Source organism: Siphateles boraxobius, unplaced genomic scaffold, assembly GCF_051911475.1.
Source record: "Siphateles boraxobius isolate OS27281-9 unplaced genomic scaffold, OSU_SipBor_1 119, whole genome shotgun sequence".
Taxonomy (NCBI): domain Eukaryota; kingdom Metazoa; phylum Chordata; class Actinopteri; order Cypriniformes; family Leuciscidae; genus Siphateles; species Siphateles boraxobius.
Genome location: NW_027508721.1, coordinates 1,166,140 through 1,185,603, shown reverse-complemented (window position 1 = coordinate 1,185,603; position 19,464 = coordinate 1,166,140). Strand labels below are relative to the sequence as shown.

General features: G+C 38.6%; 2 protein-coding genes across 4 annotated transcripts in view; one reads left to right on the top strand and one right to left on the bottom strand.

Annotated features, from left to right (window-relative positions):
* The window catches only part of fam184b (family with sequence similarity 184 member B), a 49,059-nt gene that overhangs the window by 26,094 nt on the left and 3,501 nt on the right, over positions 1-19,464 (bottom strand). For all 3 annotated transcript variants that reach the window (XM_077203460.1, XM_077203451.1, XM_077203469.1), the window contains exons 2-6: positions 13,303-13,482; positions 12,506-13,177; positions 4,513-4,648; positions 3,444-3,595; positions 1,451-1,723 (exon numbers count right to left, since the gene is read on the bottom strand). In XM_077203460.1, coding sequence (XP_077059575.1) covers positions 1,451-1,723; positions 3,444-3,595; positions 4,513-4,648; positions 12,506-13,177; positions 13,303-13,482 — 1,413 coding nt within the window. The remainder of the gene's footprint in view (positions 1-1,450; positions 1,724-3,443; positions 3,596-4,512; positions 4,649-12,505; positions 13,178-13,302; positions 13,483-19,464) is intronic.
* ncapg (non-SMC condensin I complex, subunit G) overlaps positions 4,096-19,464 on the top strand; it is a 46,038-nt gene continuing 30,669 nt past the window's right edge. The window contains exon 1 of the mRNA XM_077203504.1: positions 4,096-4,105. The gene's annotated coding sequence lies outside the window, so the exon portion shown is untranslated. The remainder of the gene's footprint in view (positions 4,106-19,464) is intronic.

Below are 19,464 nucleotides of genomic sequence, written 5' to 3'. Positions count from 1 at the left end.
ATTAGGAACTTTATAGAAAAACTCTTTCTTGTAACAAAATGATTATAATATAGAATTAATTAAATATTACATAACCATGTTCCACTTTCTCTAACGCTTAGAATTAGTTCTCCCAAAAAGAAAATTTATTTCATGTCTTTCTAAACCTTCTTCCTTTCTTCTGCGGAACACATAAGGAGATGTTTCTCTTTTCCAGATAGTTGAATGTTGCGAAAGTTGCTTTTTTTTCCATAAAACAAAAGACAACTTCAATTTCAGTCTATGGCTTCAGATAGAATATAGTGCATGAGTTTTATGGACTTTTGCCATTTTTATTGTGCTATTTTTTTTCTTTTTGGAGCTTGAAAGCCCCTGGTTCTCATCCACTTTAATTACATGAAACAGAGTAGTGTGTTTCATGGAAGAAAAAAAGTAATGTGGGAATAACATGATAATGAATAAATGATGAAAGAAGTTTTACGAGTCAACTAAACCTTTAAATATAAGCCTTTTTTAGTTTCTGTACCTTTAAGAGTTTTTATGCAACTGACTTGTTATGATATGATGGCTAATCTCTGTTCATAAGGGTGGGCCAAGTTTTTGAATGCTGAATATGCGTCATATGTTAATGTGGTTCTGATTTTGAAATGACCCATTTTTGCAGCTTAGTTTACACAATTTGTCTAAATGGACTGGGTTTGGAGCTTTGTATTATGAATAATGATTTATGTCTATATACACAGCAACAAAGAAAATTATTTTTATGTCCCCTATAACAGTAAAGACTAGTATAAAAAGACAGATTATGTTGGTTATATACTTTAAGACATTTTTTAAATCCTATGGTCAATCTTTTAATCACCTTTTTTATTGGAAAAATGAACATAAACACATTGGCCATTTAAATATCGCAAACAATATAATTGGCATTATATTGCCAAACTATATAGACTTTATGTAGCCCCGCCCCTTTTCAGCACTGCGCTCATTGTCTTTTGTGTTCCGGTCCGTATTTTTACAGCGATCCTGCGTATTTATAAATGAATGGCTCGTTTTAAAATCTTCCCTGTCTACTTACATTTGTTAAGACATCTCCTTTAAACATTACAATCCTCATGATAACTTTCGTTAACTTTACATGAAGTAAATCCACTTCAAAAGCTAATTAGTCCTGGACAGCAATGCCATAGAAATATAAAGAGCGACCGCAAAAATGGAAGTTCAAAGACAATATTCTAAAGATGGCTGTGCCCTCGTTTCTTTGGCGCCTAAGGCCTATAAAATCAACATCAAATTGAGAATCAAATCAAGAGAGGAATCAAACCAGAAAGTCAGTACTGATAGCCAGCCCTTCACACTAGTAGCTACAGGAGCAAATGGGAAGGTATGAAATTATTCCCCAAGCTAATGCATCAAGATTTCTGTCATGAAAAGTTTCCATGATAACAGCAGCAGAAATCTGTTGTTGTACCTGCTGTGTCTTCTTCTTCTCTGCATCCAGCATCGCGTGCGCATGCCGCAGCTCACTGGCATGTTTGCGTATCACTTCTTCCAGTGCTTTCCGAAGCTGTTCTTTAAGCCTTACTTTCTCTTCTTCCATCTTCTGCTGCACCTGCTTCTTCTCTTCTTCCAGTTCCTGTCTGTCATTCTTTCTTTCACTCTCCACCTCCTGCTGAAGGCGCCTGATCTCCTCAGTGTGAGCACGCTGCAGCTCCAGACGCATAGAGGATAGAGCATCTGCATGCTGAAACCCACACACAACGCTTAATGATATAAAACTGTAATCCTGTAGTTTCAAAAGAATGACAAAAAATGAGGTGTCAGTTTTGATGTTTTAAGATGTTCTAAGGGTTTGGCTGTTTCGGTGCAACTAACTCATGCTTTTAAAACAACATTTTAAAGTGTGTTTGATGGAGAACCTGTGGAGTAGTTTCCCAGTGTTTATACTGTTCTTATGTAATGTTTTAAATATTAGGTGGGGTTCTCTGTTTTATTTCCTGTAAGGAAAGGCCTATAACGATTGCTCATTTTAGCTATTTATGGAAATGTTTGTGCAAATCTATGTTGGTTTTATCCATTCTAATTTATTGTACTTGCTAATTTGTTTTAACTCTTGTTCTTAAAGGGTTAGTTAACCCAAAAAAGAAATGATCCCATGATTTACTCACCCTCTAGCCATCCAAGGTGTATATGACTTTCTTCAGCCTAACACAATCAGAGTTACATTAAAAATATATAAAAAATATCCTGGAGTTTTTGAAGCTCCAAAAAGCGCATCCATTCATCATAAAAGTAATCCATACGGCTCCAGGGGGTTAATAAAGGCCTTCTGAAATGAAGCGATATGTTTTTGTAAGAAAAATATCCATATTTCTAACTTTATAAACTATAATCACTGGCTTCTGGTAACAGTTTTACGCGAGTCAAGTTCCAGCCGAAGAGTGACCTCTGACCCGACATATGACGTGGGATGTAGGAGTAGCGTAAGCTTAGGTGAGAGTAGATGCAAATAGGGCTGGGCAACAAACTCAAGCTCCTGCGACATTTTTCTTTAAAAATTCTCATTTTAGACTTCTAATTTGTGACCGGGGTTTTGTTTTGCTCTATCCTCTGCGCTTCCACATTCGTCAATTGCCGGACCTAGACTCACGTACGGCCGTTACCGAAAGCCAGTGATTATAGGTTATAAAGATAAAAATTCGGATACTAGCTTCGTTTCGGAAGGCCTTTATTAACCCCATGGAGCTGTATGAATTTACTTTTTACACCTAGGATGGCACCTAAAAAATGAAGCTTTACCAGGCACAAATAGTCCTCACTTTAGATGAGCTCACAAAAATAGTTGAACCTGACAACTACTAAATGTTTTATAACTATCTGAATTAATCATGAATCACAGTAGGAATACGTGTTAATAAAGCATTTATTAACACACTGAGTAACTATTAGTATATGTCTAAATAATAAGTTTAAATAGTTTATTAATCATTTACTTGCACTTGGTACATGATCTTTAACTATTTACTAATGCTTAACTAATGATTCATAGCATGCAGTTAGTATAAAGTGTTACACTGTTATCTTTTTTCTAAAACAACTTAGTTAGTATTTTTTTATATTTCTATATAGCTTTAATTTATTTTTTATTTCAATTTTAGTCATTTTAGTACTTAATCTTATTTCAGTTAGTTTCCTAGGCAATATTTCTTAAATCAATAGATCTAAGTTTTTCATCTAATATTTATATATATATTTTTTTTTCTATTACTGAAAATGATTTTTAACAGTTTTAGTTTAAGTTAACTTTATCATCATTGCTGACACGCCTCCAAACTCAAAAAAAATCCTGAGTTTTCCCACTTGCAATTATGACACTTGGTGCCGTTCATGTGCATTCAACTCATAAATATAATCTTTCCAACATAACTTGAATGCAACATTAAAAGCGTGTGGGCATGGCTTGCCTGTTTGAGCATGCGGGCGTGGTCATTATATCGGCCATTGTTCTGAAGCTCCAGCTCTTTGTTTCGAATCTTGAGACGACTGAGTTGAGACCTTATCTCTTCCACTTCAGCAGAGACCCTCACCTGAGATGAACTCTGACTCATTAACTCCTCTGCAGAAATGAAAAAGATGATGATTAGATCAAAGGAAGTAGAACAATCAGTGAAGAAGCTTGTAATCACAACAGTCATATGACAAAGACAATAATTTCAACAGATGAAAAAAAAAAAAAATCAAACAGACTGTAAACGATGAGTGCTGACAGGAAACTATCAGCTTATTTAATACTGAAATGCAGTAGACGTTTTATACGATAATTAAGGCTGTTAACTTAATGTTAAATTAGTACAATTAATTATATATAAAATAATTCATTAAACATTATGCATTTAATCATGCAATGTAATCCTATGTTTAATTTCTGTAAAAATGTATAACCCTACACTCAGAGCAATTCAAGCTTGAAGTACCACAATTATGCTTTTGCTTTGATTCGTGAGATGCAGACAGACGCAGCGCAAATGGAATGGAACAGAATTCTAAGAACTAGAGATACATTTTCAAATTTGAACTTGACAGCGAAAACCACTCAAAAAAGGGATGTATTTTTTTACAGTCTATGGATGTGACACAGCATGCAAAGAGGCCATCTGATACAAGTCTACAACCAAAAATTATAAAACAATACTGACAAAACACTGAAAATGCTTCTTGTGTGAAGGTCACATAAGTTTACCTTAGACAGACTGACAAACTCGATTTCAAAATGTACGTCTGTGGACTGTAAACTTCTGTTTAATTATATGGAAATAACAAAACAAACCTATAGATATACTAACTTTGTAAAGCATCTTTTAATATAGACTACTTAATGATTTACCAGGATGTCTTTAAAATATATTTATTTAGCGGCAGTAAATACTAATTTAAGTAATTCATTTGATAATAATTATTCAGCAGATGCAAATAATTTGATCAATAATGATAGGAAAATAGATACACAACATGCCTTCCACTGTGCATGTGTACCTGACTTGCTCTGTAGCTCATTCTCTTGCAGTAGTAAGCGTTCTTTGGCAACAGCTAACTCCTCCTCTGCTTTCTTTGCTACAACCTCAGCCTCAGCCACCCGGCGTCGCCCATCCTCCAACTGCTCCTCCATGTCCTGGAAGAGAAATTAATAATTGAATAAGCATAACTATTGCAATTGCTTATAATTAGGTTTAGAGCATGCCCTAACCCGAAGTATTAACTTTCAATGTATTACTTGTACTGTTTGTGATATGGACATGAATGATACTTCAAATCATGAGGCTCATTGAGGAAAAAATATATAACTTGTACTGAAGGAAGCACCAAAGCTGTATTTATTCTAAAGAATAAAATTATTATTAACTGCTATTTTCTTGTTTTTAACTTAAGAATAAAGTTAAGAATATTTTGTGCACCCAATTTCTTTAGAGTGTTGACGCTTTGCAAGAATTATGATATTATTATACTCACCCTTCAACCATCGAACATTAAAAGGAAATATTTAAAAAGTGATTCCTCTCATATTGAAAGATTTACCTGCCTAAGAAACATTCCAGTAAACACCGATAATAGGGATTAGAAGTGACAGAAGACGACAATTAAAAAAAAATGTCTTTGTTTTTTATGTATTTTATGTACCCTATAGGGCATGTTTCTGGAGTATGTTATTTTGGGGTTTTTGAGATATTTTGGAATGAACTTGATTCAGTCATACACATTTATATATTTGTAATTGTAATTTAGCTCTTTCTTTCATTTCATAATTAGTTTCTTTTATCTTTGTTGTTCAGTTGGAGGCTTTAAATAAGCCCTTTTGGGTTTTCTGCCTCTCCTTGCACAGTATATGGATTGTACTTTCTTGATTTTATTGAATATATTTTATATTCGTGCAAAATAAATAAACTAAAAACGTAAGGATTTGGGGAGAAAAACAAGAGATTCTTAGTGCATTCCAGTGAATTATTGATGGGATATCGTAAATTAAATCGGGAGAGCAACAGAACAAAAATGGAAAAAAAGAAAATAATCAGGAGGAAAAGAATGCAGCGTATGAAGAGAGCTTCCCATAGATATTCTTGTTTTACCATGTCACATTAAAATACCAAGTGTTACGTTATTTTCCTGACATCTGAAAATAGAGCATGAAGGACAATCATAAGCACAACCTTATGATATGATTCAGTCTTCTTTAAAGGGTAACTAAACCCTAAACCAACTTTTTTTAGTTAATGATCTGTAAGAATGGGGCTTTATTAGTGCTGTTCATTGATTTGAGTAACTTTTTTGACATTTGGGTATAAAGTTTTTTAATTCTACAATATATGGTGTAAAAACGTCTGAGTGCTGCCCTCTTCAGGTTGAATAGTGGCTACTGCAGTTGAATTTTCCTATTGGATGTTTGCGGTGGTACGTGACGTAGCGGTTGCAGGTGACGTTAGCAGGTTCCAGCTCACCACGCCCTTGGTACGAGCTACCACGCCCTTGGCAGTATAAAAACCATCTTGTTTCGTCAAAACCACTGTAGCGAGTCAGGAGTTGGAATTGCCAGTATTGAAAACGATCAGGATAGAGTATTTTAGCATCTATTTAGAATAGCATTTATATAGTTATTTAGATTATTTCGTGTAGCCTAGGTAGTTAATTAGCATATTTGTTAGTGTAGTATTGCACGGGCGTCAGTTTGGTTTGAAATGTGCTGGGGACAGAGATGCATTCGGAAGTGGATTTTCAGAAGTGCTGGGTACAAACTTGTCAAACTGTGCAGCCTATCTGCTCAACCCGTAAATACATGCATCGATCAGCAAATTTTTTTTGAGTTCTTAAATGGTCTAGTGGTAGATCTTTTGCCAGTGTGTCAGAGGTTACGGGTTCTAATCCGCACTCGTATAGTTTTTTTTCTCTCATCATAACTGAATATGTTCATCAGTGATTACAGTCTATATCAAGCAGGGACACCTTTGTGTGCATTTTATTTTGTGATTTCAGTCTCCGGCTCCGCAACGGCGATAGATTGAAGAGCGCGTACGAGTGAAGACTGCGTGAGCCACAAGAGAACACTGTATCCATGACACTGATAGCAGCGGCAAACGAGCGCTCAGCTTAATTTCAAAAACAACACATTTTAGCGCTAGATCTCTTTTTTAATAGCAAACTAAATTACTGCTCTGGTAGTTAACTGGAGATGTTTTATTTATTTGTATTAGGTACATCCGTGTCTTAATGTTTCCGCTCAGCCCCGCCCTGGGTTCGTCCCCTCTATCTCCGCTGGGCTTTTCCAGCATTTTTCAAATATTGGCGGTGGGTAGAGTCAGGCTCTGACCAGGGGTTTAGTTACCCTTTTTTGGAACTTCACCAAACCAGAAGTGCTGAGCGCAAAAGAATGCAACAGACTGCTCCATCTTGAGACATGTACTTTAAAAACAACTATTTAAAATACATACCTCATTACAAAATACGACTCAAGAGTACTGTACTCCTGTCAATCCAGTCACAATGGTAAAAGTGTGCGTGTTTAATTTATTATGATTATTATGAGTGGCAAGGGGGGCGTGGTTTAGCGAAGTCTGTGACGGGAGAGAGGATCAGGAGACAGGTGGTGCGTAAGTGGGTTAAGAGTGAATGACAAACACCTCTGTCTTGTTTCACTAATTGGCGTGGAGAGACCGGATAAAAGCCGCTGGGAAATGAGACCAAGAGGAGAGAGGATGAGACCAAGAGGAGAGATCATGTGGGTGAACGTGTGGGTCCAAAGAAACGCCAAAAGAGTGTGTATAGAGAGACTGTGCCAAGGAGAAAGCCCAGAGAAGGTTGCAAGAACGATTCCTTTTCGAGGTCTCTCGTATTGCGTAAGTTAGCTTACGCAATGGGGAAAACACTTTTTCTCGAGAATATTGAAGCCAAACTTTTAAAATGCAGAGCAGCTGAACAGCAGATATATAGCTGAGCGTCTAGCGTGCTCATTGGCTGTGCTGCGGCAACTGCACGAACCTATGGCGAGTCGGCCAAGATGCGCGAACCAATCAGGTCACTTCGCGCCAGAGCGCGTCAGAGCCCGCCAGTATGGGAGTGGCTTATTGCTATATAAGCCCCCATTTTCGCCATAGAATTCAGATTTAACCTCCTTCAGCAAGTTATCACTTCGCTGACCTCTGGTTGAGAAGCCTTCACCGTCGCCGTCGAAAAGCCTTTAGCGGAACAAGCCACCTGCTAAGCAGTTCTGAGGATGCTGGCTTCCTGGTTTTCACTGGACGCTGCCTTCAGCCCGCTGTTCTGCTGTGCCATCCGGCGCGCATATATCCTTTTAAACAAAACTTAGTGTGTTCGCCGCTGCGAATCACTATCTAAAAGAGCATGACCACGCTGAAGCTGCACTCTCCGCCACCCTGCGGATTCGATTGGCCAGCTTTGCCGCCGACGACACCGCGCCTTCTGATTTTCCTTTGCTCGGGCCGTGCAAGAAGAAGCGCTGTGGACAAAGGATGCCAGAACGGACAGGTGCGAGCGAGAACACGCGGGCCCAGTCCCCGCGTGCCTCATTCTCACCCAGAGAAACCACCTCGCCGGTCCTGTTTACACAGGCAGACCAGCGCCCCTCTCAGCGAGCGGCCGCTCTCTTCTCTTTTGGGGGATCGGATGAGGAGGAAGAGAAGGATGACAGCCTTTCCCTTGCTGCATCCGAATGTGAGGGATGGATGGGCTCCATGACAAACCCTTCATCCTAAACACAAGCCAGAGCTAGCAGCGTGAGAGCCAGCCTTGACTCTGAACTTCTCCGCGTGCTAACTAAGGGCTCAGCTCAATCTGCGCTTGCTGAGAGCGGTACACATGCCATCATTCTGAACCAGGGTGCGGATATGCTATCCAGAGACAATGTCCCCCCGGGAGAATGGTCTCTTTACCCGAAAACGGTTCAGCTGATATGGAGCATCTTCGGCGAGGCAGAGATCGACAACGCTTCAGAAGACAACGCTTGTTGCCGAACATTTTTTTCCAAAGACAGGGATGGGCTGGCCCAGAACTGGCCAGGCAGCCTGCTGTATGTATTCCCTCCGGTCACGATGCAACCTCAGGTCATCGAATGGATCAGGGAAAGCAAGTGTGCAGTGCTCTTGGTAGCCCCGCTCTGGAGGAACCAGCTATGGTTCTCCGAGTTGACTCAGCTGCTGGAATCAGCCCCATGGCCGATACCGCTGAGGAGAGACCTCCTCACGCAGGCTAACGGGACGATCTGGCATCCCCGTTCCGACTTGTGGGCCCTCCATATATGGCCCCTCAACGGGTATCCGGGAACCTTCCGGAAAGGGTCTAAATACCTTTACTGAAGCAAGAGGGCCTTCAACCAGACGACCTAGTCATACGCTTCCTCAAGGGGGCCAGAAGGCTAACCCCCCTTCTGTGCCTATCTGGTACCTCTCTACAGTCCTGGAGGCCATGAAAGGGGCCCCTTTCGGTCAAAACTGCTCTCTTGCTAGCACTGGAATCAGTCAAGCGAGTGGGTGATTTGCAAGCACTCTCAGTGAGCGCTTCCTGCCTTGAATTCAGGCCCAACTACTCCTGAGTCGTCCTTAAGCCAAGGCACGGGTATGTTCCTAAAGTTTCTCTACTCCGTTCAGAGCGCAAGTAATTTCGCTGTCAGCTCTTCACTCGGCAGAAGATTTCTACACGAATCTACTTTGCCCTGTGAGGGCTCTCAGAGTCTATTTGGAGCATTCTGCCCCCTTCAGGCAGTCAGAACAGCTCTTCGTATGCTTCGGTGGCTGCACCAGAGGTTTCGCGGTCACGAAGCAGAGACTGTCATGTTGGATAGTTGATACTATCTCGCTGGCTTATGAGTCCAAGGGCCTCCGTTGTCCCATAGGCATTAGAGCTCATTCCATGAGAGGCATGGCCTCGTCATAGGCATGGTCGAGTGGAATACCAATTGGAAGATATTTGTGCGGCGGCCGGCTGGGCCTCACCGTCCACATTTATGAGGTTTTATAACCTGGAAGTTCCCGCAAGCAAGGGTTCTTTCCGTATAAATTCAATTTAGTCGATTTAGAGTCGATTTAACCTGAATTCTATGGTGAAAATGGGGGCTTATATAGCTAGAAGCCACGCCCATACTGGCGGGCTCTGACGCGCACTGGCGCGAATTGACCAGATTGGTTCACGCATCTTAGCCAACTAGCCATGCATCCATGCAGTTGCCGCAGCACAAGCAAACAGTAAGTTGTTCTTAAGAAAATATTTGAGAATTCAATAATTGCACTTAGGAACAATCTTATGAACTTTACAAATTTTCTAAATATTCTAAACATTTATATGATTATCTTAGAAATTTCTTTTATTTTTCTTACTTTAGAATACATTTTCGTGAATCTGATCTCAGAATATCACTTTTGGGTAGGATCTTTTAACTAGGAACAGTACTGATCCACAATGTGATTTCTGACTTGATGCAGCCTGAATCATAAAAACACAGTGTTCATTTGTTGGCCATATGGGAATTGGCCCCCTGACTGAGCCTGGTTTCTCCCATGGTTTTTTTCTCCATTCTGTCACCTGATGAAGTTTAGGTTCCTTGCCACTGTCACTTGGGGGTCACTTAGGTGGCTTAGTCAGTTGGGGACACTTAATATACAACAATATTATTGATCTGACACTACTGACGCTGTTGTATTAGACCTGAACTGAGATAGACAATGACATCACTGCATTCCGCAGAGCTGGTTTATAGATTAAATTAACTAATTTAATAATTGGTGATCTTTACAATGGAACTGAATGACAGTATTTTCTTTTAACACCTTTTAGCATTCATTTGCATCAATTAATCATTTTTCTGTAATCACTGTAAAGCTGCTTTGAAACAATCTGTATTGTATAAAGCGCTTTATAAATAAAAGTGACTTGACTTGAGCAGTAAGCAACTACCCAGAACACCCTAGCAACCACAAAGCAACACATTAAAAACCAATCTGAACACCCTAGCAACAACCTGACAACCACCAAAACACCACTCACATCATGTTGATAAACAAAAAAAATCTAGTTGTCCGCTATCCTGCTGGATCCTCTTATTGGATCACCTCATAGCAGAAATGAACAACCAAAACTGCATCATCTGTCAGGCCCATGAAGTCCAAAATGATATTAATCAGCCAATTCTGACCACCAATGATATTAATCAGTCAATTCTGACCACCCCATGAAGACTTTGGCCAAATTCCAAACGGAAGAGAGCATCCCTATGGCCTACTCCCTTCAGAGGGCAGAGCCCTTGAAGTGGGGACTTTGCCATTTTGTAGCCGTTTGGAACGCGCCTGGTGAAAGGAGTAACGAAGACAACGTAATTTCCTCATTATCTTCACCTGTGATGTTCCCATGACAACTCAGCAAGATGTCCATCAGCTGAGTAGCTGTTTCTTACGACAGAAATGTCTTATTATTGCTGTTAACATAAATGTTGCAAATATATATACATTTGATTTTATACAAAAAAAGGTTGTAAAATATGCGTTATATATCTGCGTTTGAGTGTATTTCGTTGCTCTCAACTTTAAAACTTGCTTCTCTTCTTTGGACCCTATATTACCTAACACATTTCTTACCTATGAAACTTGTTTAAACATAACATAACATAACAAAAATTTGTGAAATACCAATAACAATTTATTACATCACAGCAGCTGCTCTGAGTTTGCAGATCTGAGGTGCCTCTGAATACTTTTCTCTGAAGGATGTCAACCCAAAGCAGAGAAGAGAGGGTGTTACTCATCTCACTCTGTCTAGCATTTTAAGTCACGTCTAATGCGCATCAGCCGCAGTGTATGTAAAAAGCTGCGTCAGAGATGGTGGAGTCAATGTTGCATGCCTAGCAACTCTTATTTATTTATTCACTTGGGTTTATCCTGTTCTAAATACAAAGTGTAATGACTTACTTTTGGGTCCCACATAAAAAAGCCTATGCTATTTTTATTTTCTGCAGGTTCTGTGCAGACACCACTGTAGAAAAACTGGCTGTAGATCTGTGGGGTATTGTCACAGACTGTTTAAGTCGGGTATGCCATCTGTTTCTGCACAGCTGTGTGTGTCTGAGTGACGGTAATTGTGGGTGTTTGTCTGATCCCTCTAATCTCTGTCTCAATTAGATTCGGAAGTGTCAGTCACAGCGGTAATTACTGCTCCCTTACAATGAGACGAACACCCCGCTGAAAGGTCAGTTACACATGGCCACTGAACTAAATTTATGTGAATTGGCTTGTAAAGCAATTCTGATTTGTCTGTACACAATGATTTTTTCCCCTCTATCCACCATATAAATATCCATGAATTACCAGGTCTGGAAGACACAATTTCCAGTTTTGGATAAGGCTTGTTTTTGAAATGTAAAAAGAAAACATGAAAATCTCACTAGACAGCAATATTACTCGACAGCCCTGATAAATCTAACAAACATAAAATACCATACCTAAAATTACTCTCAATTTCGGCTGGTCCCATCAGGGATCTCCACAGCACGCAGCTCCATCATCCACATATTTATTTGGGATGTTTTACGCAGGAAAACTAAACACCCAAAAAAAACTGCAATAAAACTAATGGTCATATATTACAAACTAAAACTAAATTGGTTAAATTGGTTTTAAATTCATTAAAATTAATAATAATGATGATAATAATAATAATAATAATAAATACATTAATAATAATAAAAATAAAATATAATGATTTTTTTTCCGGTGGCCAGGACTAGTATTTAAAAAAATAACTTATTCTTTAGTCTATTATGGGAGTAAAACACTTCCAATGTTAATAATTAAATAACAATTTCTTTAAAAATATATAGTAATTAAAAATACCCCAAAATGAACACAAAGACAGTAGAAAGGAAAAACATTCAAGATAAGAAATATCTAAGGGTGTAAAGATTGTCTCAATTCACCTGGCATGGGCAGATGTGTCAAAAATTGAATTTTGGACCCTGTGTTTATGTATTCATGTGTACCTCTACTCTCTCCTGAAGTTTGCCGCAGTGTCTGTTGCTCTCATTCAACCTCTGTTCTCGAACCTCCAAGTCTGTCTCTGCTTTTCTCAGCCTCTGCTGAAGTGTTGCATTCTGGGACTTGCGGTTTTCTTGCTCTCTCTGGTGCCACTGGTTGATGTGTTCATTAAGGCTCTGTTGTAGTGTCTTCTTGGCTGCCTCCTGCTCCTCCCTCCTCTCTTCCTCCACGTCTTTCACTCTCTTCTTCCACTCCTCCAAATCTCTCTTCCATTCCTTCTCCACTCGCTCCTTCTCCTCCCTCAGAACCTGTAGCTCCTTTCTCACTGTTTTCAACCTTTCTTCACACTCATCCTCTACTCTCTTTCTCTCCCGTGACTCTCTGTTCCTCTCTTCTGTTTCTCTATTCCTCTCCTCGATCTCTCTCTTCCTCTCCTCCTCCACTCTATGCATCTTCTCCTCCTCTCTCTTTCTCTCTTCATCTCTGGCTCTGCGTAGCTCTTGGCACTCGTTCTCTAAGCACATGTTTTCTTCTTGAGTTTGTTGCAGTAATTTGTGTTTGTTGTCTCTATCTGTAAGCAGATTCTGGTAGTCTCTGCGCAGATCAGATGTCTCTTGGGTTAGCATAGCTATCCGCTCCGCAAACTCTATTTCAGTCCTCTGTTCACGCTCCTCCACCTGAAATGGACACACATTCACACATCCTAAGAAAACGAAGTGATTCAATCCAAGTTGTATTTAATATACATATAATGAATCCATAAACAGAAGATATGTGTATGTTTGACCACTTATGTTTATACTTCCTCTACGGTGGCCTGCAGCTCTAGAAGGCGTGTCCTCAGGATAGATGCTGACTCCTCCTCTTCCTCATCCTGACCTGTGGTTGGCTGGAGGCTGCCCTGTGTCTCCGTGGCAACGCGGCGTAACGATTGCAGAGTTGCCTCTTGCTCCTCATTCTTAGTGTTCAAAGAATAAATGACCTATACAAAAACAAACACCCGTAAATATTATTAAGATACAGTTATAATGGCAGAACAGCACAGACTTTTTTTAAATCCACATTGTGGATTGCTGTGCCTGTATTCCAGGTGTACAGTGCTAAGCTCACAGTCTTGTTTTTGCTGATGAAATCTTCTATCTCTCTGATCCAATCAGTTGTACACCCACAGACTGCAGTTTATCTAGTACATGTGTGTCTGTTATAATGCGCAGATGTCTGTTTTAACCTTGGTTGTGCACAGCTGTTCGAATGTGTTTGGCACTTTGACATTGGTGTCCCATGGCAACACCCAAGCATAAGAGGCACTAATCCCAAGTTTTTGTTGTGAGAATGTCTAGATATGTAAGATAAACTATTTTCATAATATAAAATTAAAACAACATGAAAAGTAGTAAGTTTTAAACACACAAGATATCTGCATCACTCCCTTAAATTGAGGATTTTAAGATCTGTTGAACTGATATTTAATCTATTATAGTAAGAAACTACAATTCCCAATCCCACCCAGTCTCAAACTCCCATATTTTCCCACATTAAAAAAAGTAACATTCCATTAAGTTGTGACACCCAAGAAGAAGCATAATTTGAACCTTTTCTACACTATGCTGGTAAGACAAGTAAATAATTTAATTAGAAATACAGTGTGATGACTGTATTCTTGAATTGTATTCTCTAAATCGTTCAATCCGTTATTGTAAGAAAAAATATTTAAATATTTTTCTTTCATTTATGGAAAATAGAATTTTATCAATTACAAACAAACCAACATTTGGTCCCCAAACAGCTCATGAGTGGTAATTTCATTTAGGCTAAATTTGCAACCATGTTTTCCATTCTGCATAGTTTTATTTTTAGGTCAATTTAACTCTATTTTAATGATTAATGTTGTAAAAAGACTACATTTATTTTGAATGACATTATTTTTTATTCACGTTTGAAAAAACTTCTGAAAAAAAACAGAAAAAAGTTAGTATTTAGTTACTCAGATACATTTTCTGAGGGTTAATCACTTCCATTCACTGACTATTTATTTGACCAAAAAACAACAACAATTTTTACCCTAATTGTGGAAAGTGCATTTGTATATTTGAGACTGGATGTGTTGTAGGCAGCATATGAGAGAGGCCTAATATTATGTGTCACTTTGGCTCTTCATCAATGTGTCCAACCCACAAGTCCCCATGCCTGGGGTGTCATCAGATTCCCAACGTCTCACTCATCCTTTCCAGCGGGTCGTGTGTTACCATGACGCCTCACTGTCTGTCGTTAATCGTCACTGCAGCAGAGCTGGACATTCCGTATGATAAACTGCCAGGAAGTCACTCTATCCTTTTCACTCGCCCGTTTGGCCGTCTCTCTCTCACTATCTCTTTTCCTGGCCCCCACAGTGTTTCTGTAAGCCAACCACCTTCTCTCTCTCTCTGTCTCTCCCATGGCTCCACTTTATAACTTCCATTCTCTGTCTATTTCTCCCTCTCTTTCTCTCTCAGTCCTTGAATATGAACTCTCATGTTTTGCGGTGCACAGAATTAAAGGGAGAGTAATGCCATCTGTACGAATGAAATGTCTGCTAGCTTTATATAGAGTGACAGCACTCATAACTTAACTTGCAGACTGGAATGGAAAGAGAGAGAATTAGGATAAAGAGCAGATTGAAGGAGGAGAGTGAATGATTTTTGTGTACATAAATTAAAATTGAACATAGAAAATGCTGAAATACCTGTCTCTCTCTATATATTTGTCCCTTTTTTCATTCTCTGTAAATGTGGCACCTTGCCACACTAAGGTCCATGCTAATGAAACCTGATACACGCGGTCTTATTTTCCTTCACCCTCCTTAACAGACACAAATGACAGAAGCCCATGCGTTTCTCTATCCATTTGTTAGCATTTCAAAAACTTTATATAAGAGCCATTTCTGGCCCAGCAAGTGAAAATAATGAGTCTATGCACGTGTGTGTTTGTGTGTTAGTGTAAAGGCTCATTATTATCAAAACTGATAACTATAAAGATAACTATACAAGCACTTATATTTTGTTTATTATAACTGTGTGCTGCAATTGCAGTTATGCAGTTATGTCATCTGCTGTATTAAATGCTCAGGCTCTTTAATGCAGAGTGGATTCTGATTGGCTATTAATGTTTTTATCAATCATCAGCCAGAAAAAAATTATGTTATCATTAAATCTGTGGTGTGGACTTCCCTATTCTCATATAGCCTAATTATTGTTATAGGCAAGTTATCATCGTCATTGATGTGAATGACCCTTAATGCTACTGAAAAGTCAAATAAACATGGCTGTGTACTGTTGCTAATATGAGTAACCAGATTTTCTATGTCTAAGGTTTTCAGTTATTTTTGTTTGATTATGAGTGTGAGTTGCCTTTCCTAGCCAGATATGGGACATAATCTGGTCAAGAACTCTCCAAGAGGCCATCTAATATGTAAAGTGACCAACCAAACCTATGGGAGATTGTTTCCTACGAGATATAAAATCAGAATTGCAAGAAAAAAATTCTTGAATTTTCAAGTTTAGATTTGGCGGATATAAACTCGCAATTGCGAGTTATAATGTCAGAATTGTGGGATAAACTTGAAATTCAGACTTTTTTACTCGCAATTGTGAGTTTATATTTCGCAATTCTAAAATTGAAAATTCAAGAGTTGGGAGATAAAAGGTCACAATTATGTTTTAATTTTTTTTAAAATGTTTTATGTTTTGTTTCTTTTATTCCGTGCATGTGTAATTGCACACAACGCAGAAGTCTAAATGAAAACCAACGCGTAGTGCATAGCGTAGTAGAGGATCCGGCGTAGGTCCGACGCAGAAGTATAAATCAGCCTTAAGCGATGTTGGGTGACATCAGTTCTTGTTGACGTTCGAAGTATTGTCAAACAAAACGGATTGTAGCTAGACCCTCCCTCCTCCTCATCCGTGCACTAGCCCCCCAAACCCCACCCCCAAATCCTTCTTGTCGGTTATTGGCTGGAACAGTTTGTTATGTTTCGTGGTGCGGGTTAGCCCAGTTTGTTTTTGTTGCCGTTTGTGGAGCCTGGGGTGTCTGCAGAAACCACATTTTTTACAGTGTGTTCAGGGGACAGGCAGCTAGCGGATAGTGAGGAGATGTTTAATGTATGTGACAAAAAATGTTTTGGTCTAAAAAACGTGTGACATCGCTTAGAGCACCTTTAAAGGGATAGTTCACCCAAAAAGAAACTTCTGTCATTATTTACTCACTCTAATGTTGTTCCAAACCAGTATTCATTTATTTCTTGCGCTGAATTTTTAAAAAAATATTATATATATATATATATATATAAGAATCAATGAATAATTCAAACAGTGATGTCTATGTAGTGTTTTATTTTTATATTTGATCATTAATTTCTTTCTTCAATGCTACTGTTAAATACACCTACTGTAGCTGAAAAAATAAAGAACTGTATGTTGTGTAGCCTATTTTTATTTGCGCCACTTTGGCCTAATTGTCTGCCATTCTTTTTTCATTTAACATTTTGTTACCTTATAAGGCTTTGTTTTTAAAATACGGAAATTAGTTTGGCTGTAATGCTCAGTCACTTGGAAAATAGTAAAACCAACATGAAAGAGAATCGTGATAAAATCGTGAATCGTGGTTTTCCTGGAAAAAAATCGTGATATGATATTTTTGCCATATCGCCCACCTCTAATCTGGAGCAACAAACATCACAAATATTTTACAAATTCAGTAATTAGTTATTCCTCACAAATGTTCAAAATGTCTACCTGATACTTTTTAAACAATTTTGTTTCCTGTAAGAATTAGAAAAAGACTAAATGTTAGGTTGCAGTCACTCAAAGCAAACAATGCTGTCACGAAAGCATTGTTAGCCAACTATGGTCGCAAATTCCAACATTACCAAGATTGTTAAATGATTATTGGTTTCCAAAAACCATAGTTCCAACACAACACAAACAGCAATGCAAACTTTTGTAGTTGAAGTTACAGCTCTCGACCTGTCAGAAGCATAATTTCTTGTTAGTATGACACATGAACTTAAATAGATCATATTCTTGAGCAAAATAAGCAATCTAGCATGCAGTACATTTTTCATTTCATTTAAATGTACTTTTCAATCTATATATTTTAACCCACAAACAATAAGCGGCCTTTTGAAGAGTGCGCAAGTGCACAAGGTCATGCCACGATTAGTTAAACATTAAAGAAGGCAAAACGACAGGAAACATGTTCGTCACAGCAGTCACTCGAAGAATTATGTTGAGGAGAAAAAACAGCTTTCTGTTATTCATCTAAATTAACTATAATAATCTCACATTAACTGCGATCTCGATTCAATTGCTTAGCAAAAGTTATTACTCTACCTCCTGCACGTGATGTCATTAATGACAGTCCCATTTAAACCAACATGGTTGAAATGATGGAGGTGTGATCATGCTACTACGGTTTTGGAAAACAGATAACAGCTAGTTCATTTCTCCAACGATGCATCATAGTGTTTAAGCAGCGAGTTATGTCATTGTACAGGAAACACACCCCATTCGTAGATCAAATCTCCTACACTCCTGATCGGTAAAAATAGTGTGCCTTGTTGTGTAGCATTACTAAGCGTCACAAACCTGAGCTGAATGTAGAGAGGGTATGACTCAAACATCTGTTCTTATAGACACACACACACACACACACACACACACACACACACACACACACACACACACACACACACACACACACACACACACACACACACACAAAGCTAAAGATAACTAGTAGGAGTATGTTTACATGATGATAGAAAGCAGGATTCCACACAGCTGTGACATTCAAGCTCACAGGCATACTCTCACATACACATGCATACATACACACTCACAACGTGGCAGGTTTGAATTTCGAGTCCTGGCCTATTTTGTTCAGTAACAGTGCTGCCATTTCAAAGTTTCTAACCTCAATGGACCTTAGTCACGCAGATTCCATTTCTTTTTATTTGACAAGAATGAAAACAATGCTTTGAGGGACAGTCCATTCAATAACTTGCACTGGTGTATACCTGGGTATAAAATATGACAAAAACTGCTTTCCAAAATCAATTCCAGAGGAAAACAGCCCATAGAATCGGCTTACATCCCTCACAGCCTTGTTTTCATTCTCAGTAAATATGGCATCTTTCCTTACTTGGTTCCATATTAATAAAACCTGATACACACTCTCTTTAGTTTCCTTATCCCACCTCAACAGACTCAAATGACTGTGTATGCATTAGCCATTAATTGTGTGTTGATATTACAGCCTTTAACCTCTATATTTTCAAAGTTACACTTTATTGTCCAAGGGGATTCATTTTTCACACAATGACAGATATAGTTACGGCCATTGATTTTATCATACATCATCAAGGTGCAGTTTATATTATAACGCATAATTCAAACTGAAACTCCAGTGTTCGACAATAAAGTGTGTAAATGTGTTTGCTTCTATTAGGGAGATTTGCTGATAAAATAAAATGTTGTGCTGATTTAGGCTACATTTGATTTCACGCGTTGTGATTGTGAAAAGCGTGGAGGCTTAACTTTAGGCTGTTTGGTCACTGGTATTGTAACATATGGTTTTAATCCAAACGTTAACTATTTACGTATATTTCATATCATAAAGATATCTGTATAGTTTCCATTTTACCATTTTATAGATAAATGTGAGATCCCTTAACCCTACTCCTAAACCTAAACATACCCATTTTATACAGACTATAAAAAGGATAAAACGTAATGGACAGAGGTGTGTAGGGAAATGGCAGTTTTATTAAAGGGTTAGTTCACCCAAAAATGAAAATTAAGTCATTAATTACTCACCCCCATGCTGTACCAACCCCGTAAGACCTTCGTTCATCTTCGGAACACAAATGAAGATATTTTTGATTAAATCTGAGAGGTGGATCACTGCTACATAGGCTGCCTAAGGGAAT